We start from the raw sequence: 10,697 nt of genomic DNA, 5'->3' as shown, positions 1-10,697 counted from the left end.
TGGCAAATTAATTAAATCTTAATTAATATAGACAGATATTATTTTTTTGTGTTTTTATATACGCATGTAAATAGGTATGCGTTTATGTAGGCATAGATTAATTATATTAATTGTCGCTGGGGCTNCGAACAAATATCAAAAACAAACGATAATTCAAAACAATGCATCGGACTTTACTCTACATCTAACGGACAAACATCTCTCCACCCCAGACGTGGACAAGTCTGAGGTGCCGATGGTCTAGCTCCTACGTACTCTACCTGAGATGCGACTCAGAATACCTCAGCTCTCCTTCCCAAGTGTGGCGGACTTTCTCCATTTCGCCGCTGTGGTCCCCTTTCCCCCCCATACTAAACACGCTAGCACTTCATTTTAAACGTTATAATATTTAAACCAAAAACTTAACACATACTTAACTAAAAATCCCTATACTAATGTCTCGTGGCGCGTCCGCCTATTCCCGACTCTTCAACTTAAATTAATGGGTGGGAATAATCAAAAAAATTAATAAATATAAATAATAAAATAAATATAAATACAAATACTACATTTATATTACATTAATATGGTCGGTAAATATATATGGGGTGGCAAATTAATTAAATCTTAATTAATATAGACAGATATTATTTTTTTGTGTTTTTATATACGCATGTAAATAGGTATGCGTTTATGTATGCATAGATTAATTATATTAATTGTCGGTGGGCTGTGGCGGGTCGCGCCCGAGCAGGGGTGTGACCAGGATTCCGCGGGCCGGGGAATGGTAATTTTGGCCCATCTACGAGAAGCCAGCCGATACAATTTATGCCCTATGGGTTTTAAAAATATTGAATCTGGGATTCATTTTCCCTTTGGACTGGACTCACTTTTTCTTTCGATTCGGGTAAAAGGGTCCTCTACGTTGGCCGGTCTTTCTTTTTCCTAAACGGTCACACACACAAAACGCACTAACACTGCCGATGTCTATTTTTCCACTGCCGGCATGTTCAGCGTAGCTACTCTACGCAGTCCCCCTTGCTGCAGTTGATCTCATCTCTTCTACTGCCCTTGAACCAAATTCAAGGGCATAGCATGGCATTCTTGAGGGTGTGGGTGAGCTGGCTCGTGGATCCCGCAATATTCCCCTCCTTTACATTCTCCCGCTCTCTCACCGGCACCGTTGATCGCCTTGCCCCTTCGCCTATCGACCTATCAACCTCCCAAAAAATACTACCAAATCTAGTATTTTGCATATCGCTCTCCTTCGAATGCAACAAAAGTTTATAAAATACCTGGAGTTTTTCTTTTCTCGACCTGACCAACCAGTGTAACCGCGTATTTATAGCTCAAATATACCGTCGGAATCTCTATATACTAACATATTGAAGAAAAATACTATGAAGTACCGATATCTTAACCCACTCAGCACCCCTCTGTTTAAACTTGAGTGAAATATCAACGATATTTGAATTGCGCTTAAATGTTTCAAGTTTCCCAATATTCACTCATACACTTGATTTTGTAACTATTTTTGCAAAAATTCATTGCCATGGCCCTGATAGTGTTTAAAAATCTATGGATGAGATTTTTAAAGCCAGCAATGGACTGTGCCGAAGATAGAAAATCTCTATAATTATGTTAATCAGCATTCAAAATAATTAAGACACTTAAACTCTGGCATGCGTAAATGATCAAAGCTTAAAATAAAATGTTGGTCATGTTCAAAAGGAATTATTTCCATCAATGGCAGGAACGATGCGGTGCCAGCTGATGATCTGTACGGTCATTGGATTATTCCCAACATTCAACATAAAATATAACGTAAATATATTTAAAATGTAATCAATTGGACAATGGTGAACCCACTTTACAGGATGCCGTCGTATTCAATTCAGGAACATAGTCATAGGGCCATTCGACGTTACCTTTGATGCCTGTCAGTATTTCCGAAAGCGCAGGGCGATTATTTGTTGTCGGTTCAGTGGTAATTCGATAAGAAGAACCAATTTGATACTGCAGAGTAATTAAACCAACAATGAATTGGGCAGAAGATCGGATACATATCTCTATAATTATTGAAAGCAATCAAAGGCAATTAAACTCAAATAAAGAGTAAATGTTCTCATCCAAATGTAATTTTTTCGCTCAAAACCAGGAGCGATGCGGTGTCAAATGGTGTTCTGTGTGGTCATCGGACTATTGCTAACATTTAACATCAATTTTCAGGTAAATATATGTAAAATACTAATCAAGTGTAGGCTAAAGAACAAAGTTTTCAGGATGCCGTCATTTTCAAGTTTACGAACATCGTCTGTGAGAGCTACAATCAATCGTGGGTCGTGTTCCGATACTGTCGCCTGAAGGCTGTCGGTCGGGACAGGGTTCATCTGAACGTAAATGCGACGATACTTTATCCAGCATATAACATAACAAATCATGGAAAGATATTCAAGAGAGCAAGTGGCTACAAGCCCTGGATTTTGGACACCACTGTGGATGCCTGTCGATTTGTGCGCAAGAATTACGATCCATTTGCCAAAATAGTCTTCAGCCTTTTTAAAAATTTCTCAAACATCAACCACACTTGTCCGTTTGTGGTAAGAACTTCATTTTATACTCAGTGCACTCAAGATTTCTAGTTCTTCTCTATTTCTTGTTATAGGGACACCAAATATTGAAGGATTTTTATCTTAAGCCCGAGCTGCTGATTCTGCCCTTTCCCACCGGCGATTATATGCTGTCTATGCGCTGGTACTTTGGTAAAAGGCTGCAATTTGATACCAATGTGAGCTTCGTGTTCGTGGAGGATCTCATCAAGAGCTAATGGTTGGTTGGAGGCACCTACAGCAGATCCTTGAAGATCCGCAGATGCAAATAATAAAATATAAACTGCAAGCAATTAATCTTCCCATTTGTTAAATATGTGCAATGCGATTTTGTTTACAAAGCCAAAAGATGCGCTTTATGTGAGTAATGTGAGTGGCACTGCTAACCAATTGCTCCATGAATATCTATCAAGAATAATCCCTATGATTCACATCATTTTCTATAATTGAGATACCATCAATCATCAATATGTCAAGCAATGTTAAATGGTATTGTCCACATTTAAAAGACTCTGTCATGCGGAAAAATGTAAATTATCTAACTCGTCACTAAAGTATTACTTATTGAGACAAATAAGATTCGTCTCGATGTTTTTAATAGCCAATAAGGTAAGTTTATAGATAGATAGTCCATCTTGTTGAATCAGTCGATTTCAGACACTATCAACAACTTTAAGTTATAGTATATCCAAATGTACATATGTTCAGATTGATGTATGTATGAGAGAGATATAAGAAAACTGATATGCATTCCGGATCAGAGAATCTAGAGGATCTAGTGAAGGGCAGGTAGCAGGTAGCAGGTAGTCCTGCAGACTATCACTGAAAGGCCACAGATACATCTAATGTATATATGTATATATGTAAGTACGTACATACATATGTACATATTTAGTTTCAGTTATACAAAACAAATTGTAGCCATTTACCATTGGGATGCAGTCCAGGCTGAGCAACAAATTTCAGTCTGAAAACTGCAAATCTATCTGCACTAATCGAACTTAGCTTTGTTTTAAATTAGATACTATCGATGTTCTGTGGAAGTAATTCAAGTAAAGTGGAATGGGATTGTCTGCCATTGAATGACTCTTTCATGCGGCAAAATGTATATTGTTAGATCCGGTACTCAAAGAGTTTTGGGGTATATCTGAAGATACGTTAGGGACTTTTCTGGGAAGCAACGGTTGCAGTGATAAAACAGCTGGAATATTTGTCTTGAGGTGAAGGAAGAACTAAAAAATTACATAAATATTATGTATAAATGATCAATATTATATATATATATATAATAGAACCCAATTGGTTCGGACTGGAAAGTATTTAATTGTAGTTATAGTTAGCGTTGGAATCCGATATGGTAGCTCGATTGCCTCAGTGATAAGCACAAGAATGCGAACAGTCTGGCAACTCCTTTTACGATCATGTACGCTTCGGACGTCCGTGTACCGTTTCTATGGGCTTATCACTGTTGGCAAAAGCAGTGCACCAGATACAAGGAACCAGCACCGCAGCCAAGGCCTGACCAGCCAGTTGCGGATAAAATGTACCACGATAGTCGTCAAACAGCAAAGGGATAAGTGTTTTGACCGGGTTCATAGACGCACCCGTCAAGTTGTTCTACACATGTTGGGAATGAAAGGGTAAAGATTTGTTGTTATTCTGTATTCTTTTCTGCCTTACCCCAGCAATGCCGCAAGCGGTCACCAACAGTCCCATTCGAATTGGGGCCGAGTCCGGGCAGTTATCATTCCGCACATCCCACAGCGCACACCAGCCCAGGACAAGCACCGATGTAAGGATGAACTCAATGGCTAAAAGTTGAAAGTTTGACAGTTCGGCCATTGGGTCGTGCACACAGACAGCCGGATAATTGTGCTCAATGACAGCCGCTGGCAGCATCGCCATGAGAAAGTAGTAGCCTGCCAGGCCGCCGGCCAGCTGACAGGCCACATAGGCCAGCATCATGTCCATGGCTATGTGGCCAAGAATGCAGCAAGAAATCGAGACGCACGGATTGGCATGGGCACCCGAAATGCAGCCAAAAACATGCACCACTATGCACACTGTCAATCCGTATTGAAAGCTGCCCACCAAGAATCCAGCCTCATCCGGAAAGCTCATCGCCACTCCCATGCAGCCGACTATCATCAGAAGTGCCGTGGCGGTAAACTCACCCATAGCCCGAGAGAAAGTGCTTACGTCTAGGATCATTGCGTCTCACCCGTGTCTGCAGTTGAAGTCTCAAGTGTGATCAACCACAAAAAAGAAAACACTGTTCTCAAACAGGAACCGATTTATGTTGAACAACAAGTTCACGGCCTGCCTTATGCATAATTCAATTGGAAAATCATAAACATAAACAAGGGCTCGTCATAACGCAAGGCTACATGTGTATTGCAGTTATTCGTACCAATACCAATGTATTTCAATGTTCCGTTTCTCACACAAAAGCAAAAACAAAGCACCGTTGAATCCACACAAAAGTAAAAACAAAGCACCGTTGAATGCGTGCCGAGCCTGCTGTGGGGAAGACCAATAACTTTTTCACCACGCACAGAGTTGACACAAGTGCTAGAAAGGGATAGAGATACAGCTATCCCCGAAAGAAACTTCTATGTGGTGAAGTGAACGAAACAAGAAAAACTTTTCTTAAAATGTTTCATGTCAATTTAATAATAAATTCGTACAGTAAAATATTTTAAAAACACTTGATTATAATTGAAAATAGTTGAAGTAAATAAATTAATGCACGGGATGAAGTGTGAAACAGATTCAATGATTGTTATAATAATAATTATTTAATGAAGTGGAAAGGCACCAGGAGAAACGGAAGCACAATTAAATTATTCGTCAAGAATCTCGGTTATTTTGGCACTCTCGGCAAACACGTCTGGTATTTCGGCATCATCGGATCTCTCGATAATGCGATGTCTCTCCGCTGCGGCCAGGCACTGGATGGCCACCTCCCGGGCCTTGGCCCGCGATTCGTCCGGTAATTGGCCGAGGCCGCTAAGCAGCTCCATGATGTCCGTCTGAAAGAGCTTCTTGGCAGTCTCCTCGCCGGAATTGATCATGTTGAGTATTACGACAATGCCACGATGCTGCACCGCGGGGCTTGGATTGGCTATCAGTGTGTGGAGTATGTCCAGCCAGCTGGCCACGTTGAAGATCTTCTCACAGCACTTGTCCGAAACGGAGGTGAGCATGGCCAAGGCTCCGGCACAGGCCATGGCCGTCTCCTCGTCCTCATCCTCGCAGAGCAGGGCCAGGAACTTGACTCGATCGTTCTCGCCCTCAAACATCTTGACCACGTCCGAGGACATCACCAGATTGCAAATGCATTGAGCAGCCGCTCGCGTCAGATGGACATGATCTTCCATCAGGTAGAACTCGATCCGGGACACTCCCTGCTCCTTGACGATGCGCTGGCGAACGCTCTCGTTCATGTTGGCCAAGTTGGTGAGTGCCATCAGCGCCTCAAAGTTCTCCAGTGCCGTGCAGTCCTGATGCAGCAGATTCAGCAGCGGCCGTATGACATCGAGCGATCTTTGGCCGCTGAACGCCACCTCTGGGTTGATCGTGATGCCGATTCTGGCCAGAGCCTGGGAGGCATGCCTCTTGCCCTTCTCCGTTCCCTCGAGGGCCATGCGCAGCAGCGCCTTAACGCCTCCATCCTGCACGACCTTTCCGCGCAGCTCCTGGAGTCCACAGACCGCATTCAGCACCCTCGCCATCAGCTCCTGTGAGTTGTGGCTCTCCGTTTTGGACAGCGCACAGAGGGCGGTGGTGATGCCCTCGTTGGCCAGGATCGTGATGCGCTTATTGATGAAGTCCACGTCGTCCAGCTCGTGCTCCTCGGGTATGTGTTGCTTGGCGAACTTGGCCAGCTCGATCATTTCAGGGACCATTTCCTGCTTCTCGTACGCATTGCACAGATTCACAAAGGTGGTGACCACGCCGTACAGGCAGGACTGATCTCCACCTCGGGTCAGCTGCATCAGAGCTTGTATGGAGGCCTGGTCCTCGATCAGCTTCTCCTTGCATTCGGCATCGAGCGTGAGATAGGCCAGGCCATCGGCTGCCCAGCGTCGGATGTCCTTGTCCTTGCCGGGCTTGATCAGGAAACGGCGACACGCCTCGGCCAGCTTGAGGGCTGCCCCGTCGCCAAACGGCCGGATAGCCGCATCCCCGCCACCGTAGCTGCCAAGCTTGCACAGCCCCACCAGGGCGCGCACTCGGATGGCATCGTTTTTGGAGTGGTAAAGCCGCTTGAGTATGTCCACGCCATTCTCCGAGAGAGCCTTGGCCTTGTCCTTCTTGGAGGAGGCGGCTATCAGGCACTCGCATGCCACACGCTGCTGCAGCTCATCCTCTGTGGTGGCCATGGCCAAAATCATCTGCAGAATGCCTACAAAAAGATCGATTGTCAGTTGAGTTGCGCAAACGCAGCTTGGACACCTCTAAGACTCACCCTCTCTGGCGATGATTTGGTTGCCCACATCCAGGGGACCACTGAGCAAGGCTGTTATGGTCACAATGACTCGCACCTTGGACTCCATATCGGGCGAGAGCAGCTTGTCCTTGATGAACTCATCGATCTGGTCCGCAAATCGTAACTTGGCCTCGTCGTAGTACATGTTCTCGTAGACCCTGGCCAGACACACCGAGGCAATCGTCGAAGTGGAAGAAGTTATCTCCATGGCACTCTCGTACTTGTAGTCCTCCAGCTCCGAGCACACCTCCAGCAGGCGGCACAGGCCGCGTATCTCCACCAGTCGCTCGGCCCACTCCAGCGCCGAGTAGTGAATATTTCTGGTGAGCAATTCTATGACGGCATCGCGAGCTGGCCCCGAAATGGTGCGATCCGTGATGCTGTACACCAGGCAGGTGAGCAGCGTGTCGATCTCTCGGTTGTTCTTCGAGCAGAGCTCCTTGTCCGGCTTGGAGTCCGCCTTGTTCTTCAGCCCGGACAGAGCGTTGATGATGGTCTGCAGGCAGTACTGGGCCGTGGCCACGCACTCCTCGTGCTTTTGGTCCAGGACACGCATAAACCAGGGCACACCCAGCTCCGTGAGCACGCCCTTGGTGCGCTCCACGCTGTTCTCGCAAAGCGCGGCCACCACGTACACCATGTTTATGTAGATCTCCGGATCCTTCTCCACTTTGGCCAGCGTTGCCACCTTGGTCACGCAGTGCTCCTTGTAGAGCAGGTCAGCGCCGGTTTCCTCCTTGGCCAGTACCACCAGATTGTTTGCCGCCGAGCGACGCTTCTCTAGGGGCAAGGTCAGGTCGAAGGTCAGGTCCATCATCTTCTTGACCTTGGTCGAGAGTTTGGCATTGCGCGCCACACGCTCCTGGACAATCACATGCAATCTCTGCAGCATGGGCTGCACCGTCTTGTTGCCCGGATCGGCCTTGAACAGTGCAGTGGCGTCGTGGTACGCCTCCTCGAACTTCTCCAGCGATTCGTAGGCCTGGGCGCGCCTGAACAGAGCCTTTGGGTCGTTGGGCATCAGCTTGAGGGACTCTGTGCAATCCTCGGCCGCCTTCTCGAACTTTTCCAGCTTCAGGTAGGCAGCTGCACGGTTCTTGTAGAACACCGGCAGCTCCTTGTGGCCGCTGCCCAGCTTGATGGCGTTGCTGTAATGCTTCACTGCCTCGGCCCACTGGGAGCCCTTAAAGGCCTCGTTGCCTTTGTCTTTGTGGCTGCCGGCCGAGGCTTCGTCGTTACTGATAGTGTTTGTCATAGTTATACAATTTTCTGAATTAAATAAGGATGTGATCTGCACTGATCGTCTTTTATATGGCTAATCACAAATGATTCACGATTTCTCGTACCTTCTGGCCTAATTTTCAATAGCCAGAAACTTCTCGATCATTCACAAGGCGAGATACACACACAGATAAAGGCACGCTAGCGGGAAAATAAAGCACGCTGTGAAGAAAAATTCAACCAAATCGTTCTATTCTATATATAAATAAATTCAAAACCAAAATAGTTGCAACAGGGTGACATTCGCCGGAAGCCGCAGACACAGCTGTTTGGCAGTCAGCTTGGGACGCGGACGTCTATCGGTCTATCGATGCGATTTGTTTTGGATTATGTTTGTGATATAACAAACGAAAAGAATAGCGTATAAACAAAGCGTAGAGCCATGTTTCAGCATGGCCAACTGCTCTGGCGACAACTCTCACGCAATCTCCACACAACCTGCAGCTCATGGCAACTGAACTACTACGATGCCCTTGGCATTGGGAAGAGGTCCACTCAAAATGAAATCAAGGCCGCCTACTACAAGCTGTCGATGCTCTATCATCCGGACAAGAATCAGGGCAGCGACAGTGCAGCCAAGAAGTTTCGTGACATCAATCAGGCCTACGAGGTGCTGGGAAACTACCGATTGCGTCGTCTCTACGACAAGGGAATAGTTCACACAGCCGGAGCACAATATGCCCAGGACATCCACGATGCTCCCGAGCCCGTGGTGGAGGACGACCCCGAGACAAAGTTCTACAAGTCCCGCTTTCAGAAGTCCAAAGTAGCCGACTCCGAGGGCAGGACGCCTATCTACGATTTCGACGAATGGTCTAGAAATCATTACGGAAAGTCATTCGATCGCCGCCAAGCAGCACAGGCCAAGTACGATCGCCTAAAGACGCAGAAGGAGAACACTCGAGTCTCCACGCAGACGGATGTTGTAATGCTGGCCTTCATTTTTGCCGGTGTGGCCATTTACCTGATGTTTCTCTCCGAGAGTTCCTACGATACTCCAAAGCAAAGAGCCGAAGAGCGGCACAGGCGTGGAATAGAGCAGCAACAGTCGGGGCTACCAGCAACCACCAGCACAACGGGGGGGAAGCCATAGCCAGATGCTCTAGTCCACTGTGTACATAGTATATAATGCTTAAATGTTTAAATAAATAATATGCAAATTGTGTATAAGACTCGCACGGGATATCTTTAATCAAAATTTTCCTGTACGTTTGCGTGCCGTGTACTTTGTGTCCGGACGAGTCTCCAAGCCCTGGCGACGTCTGCGCTCCTTCTTGGCCAAAATCCAGTCTCGTGATTTCTTCGGTGCCTTGCCACGGGCATCACGGCACGCATCGCGCTTCTTAATGTAGTTTACACGACGCTCTTCCTCCGCCGATGCACCTGAAACAGGCAAAACAAACAAAGCTCATGGCGGGTGTCGGTTGTATGCCGCGTGACAGATACTTACCCAAAGCCTTCGGCAGCTCAGCCGCTCCGCCCGTCATCAGCACCAAGTAGTATTTCTTGGCCTTGGCAGAATTGGGATAGTCCACCACCAGTCCGCCGTAGAAGCCGGCCTTCATGGCCTGCGATGTGACCATTTCGATCTGATCGGAGTTCTCCGGGTAGAACTGGAAAACGGCTCGGGCCGTACGCGTGAGGCAGGAGAAGAGTGTGGTGAAGAACTTGAGCAAACGTTTGTGTGGATTGTGGTAGGATTTGTCGGCATTGCAGAGCCACTGGAGCGCCGAAATTGAGATCGCGCCATCGAAAGTGCCCGGCCTGAAGGGCATTCCCTCGCCCATGTCCCCCAATATCACATCACCGGCCACCTCCCTCTCAACGGCAATGTCTAGCATCGACTTGGATATGTCTATGCCGATCCACATGTGTTCGCTGTCCTCCAGAACGCTGCCCGACAGACCAGACCCACAGCCTATGTCCAAAATCAAGCGCGATTCATCGTCGTCGGGAAAGGCCAGCAGTTCCAGGGCCCGCTCGGCCATTTCCACTTGAATTTCAATGATGCGAGTGCTGAAATATGCCGAAATTAGTTCATATTCTGTGTGAAGTCGAAGCAACTTACTTTGTTGAATATTTCTTTGCCTCATTTTCGTTGTAGAACTGCAAGAGGGAGGGAATATGTTAGGGATGAATCTGATTGCACTGCCTTGTATTTGCTCACAATTTCTGGTGGTGCTGAATGCTCTGGTCTTCTAGCCATTTTCAATAATATTTTAACTTATAAACCCACTTTAAATCATAAACCAGCTTACAATCAAAACCAAAATAATACACGTGCAACGATTAAACAGCTGGTCGTTGCCAATCACAGGTATGCGCCGACATTTGCG

The 10,697-nt window shown here is 46.6% G+C and overlaps 5 protein-coding genes and 1 long non-coding RNA gene across 7 annotated transcripts; 2 read left to right on the top strand and 4 right to left on the bottom strand.

Moving 5' to 3' along the window:
• Window positions 1–366: 366 nt before the first annotated feature.
• LOC117585251 lies at window positions 367–1,304 on the bottom strand. Its single transcript, XR_004573908.1, has 2 exons — window positions 870–1,304; window positions 367–812 (listed from the first exon to the last, which is right to left on the bottom strand). It is a non-coding gene; the product is annotated as an uncharacterized LOC117585251 (long non-coding RNA).
• A 351-nt stretch (window positions 1,305–1,655) lies between these two features.
• On the top strand, window positions 1,656–2,842 carry LOC117585250. 2 transcript variants are annotated; one of them, XM_034274663.1, is made up of 3 exons: window positions 1,656–1,803; window positions 2,262–2,579; window positions 2,645–2,841. In XM_034274663.1, exons 1-3 carry the CDS (start codon window positions 1,726–1,728, stop codon window positions 2,804–2,806), a joined length of 558 nt encoding a protein of 185 aa, XP_034130554.1. In that variant the 5' UTR covers window positions 1,656–1,725; the 3' UTR covers window positions 2,807–2,841. The 2 variants fall into 2 exon arrangements, with proteins under 2 accessions (XP_034130554.1, XP_034130555.1); XM_034274664.1 differs by lacking the exon at window positions 1,656–1,803 and adding an exon at window positions 2,126–2,208 and having other exon boundaries at window positions 2,645–2,842.
• A 1,063-nt stretch (window positions 2,843–3,905) lies between these two features.
• Window positions 3,906–4,898, bottom strand: LOC117585248 (aquaporin-2). Its single transcript, XM_034274661.1, has 2 exons — window positions 4,269–4,898; window positions 3,906–4,205 (listed from the first exon to the last, which is right to left on the bottom strand). The coding sequence occupies exons 1-2, from the start codon at window positions 4,797–4,799 to the stop codon at window positions 4,008–4,010; spliced, it is 729 nt and encodes a 242-aa protein (XP_034130552.1). The 5' UTR covers window positions 4,800–4,898; the 3' UTR covers window positions 3,906–4,007.
• A 452-nt stretch (window positions 4,899–5,350) lies between these two features.
• Window positions 5,351–8,595, bottom strand: LOC117585245 (protein unc-45 homolog B). The gene is made up of 2 exons (XM_034274657.1): window positions 7,060–8,595; window positions 5,351–6,996 (listed from the first exon to the last, which is right to left on the bottom strand). The coding sequence occupies exons 1-2, from the start codon at window positions 8,333–8,335 to the stop codon at window positions 5,432–5,434; spliced, it is 2,841 nt and encodes a 946-aa protein (XP_034130548.1). The 5' UTR covers window positions 8,336–8,595; the 3' UTR covers window positions 5,351–5,431.
• A 49-nt stretch (window positions 8,596–8,644) lies between these two features.
• LOC117585249 (dnaJ homolog subfamily C member 30, mitochondrial) lies at window positions 8,645–9,533 on the top strand. The gene has a single exon (XM_034274662.1). It carries the CDS (start codon window positions 8,744–8,746, stop codon window positions 9,452–9,454), a length of 711 nt encoding a protein of 236 aa, XP_034130553.1. The 5' UTR covers window positions 8,645–8,743; the 3' UTR covers window positions 9,455–9,533.
• On the bottom strand, window positions 9,522–10,676 carry LOC117585247 (probable 18S rRNA (guanine-N(7))-methyltransferase). Its single transcript, XM_034274660.1, has 4 exons — window positions 10,529–10,676; window positions 10,430–10,467; window positions 9,812–10,377; window positions 9,522–9,744 (listed from the first exon to the last, which is right to left on the bottom strand). The coding sequence occupies exons 1-4, from the start codon at window positions 10,565–10,567 to the stop codon at window positions 9,554–9,556; spliced, it is 834 nt and encodes a 277-aa protein (XP_034130551.1). The 5' UTR covers window positions 10,568–10,676; the 3' UTR covers window positions 9,522–9,553.
• Between the last annotated feature and the right edge of the window lie 21 nt (window positions 10,677–10,697).

The sequence above is a fragment of the Drosophila guanche genome, unplaced genomic scaffold (assembly GCF_900245975.1).
Source record: "Drosophila guanche unplaced genomic scaffold, DGUA_6, whole genome shotgun sequence".
In the NCBI taxonomy this organism is placed as follows: domain Eukaryota; kingdom Metazoa; phylum Arthropoda; class Insecta; order Diptera; family Drosophilidae; genus Drosophila; species Drosophila guanche.
This window is presented reverse-complemented; position numbering and strand designations above follow the sequence as displayed.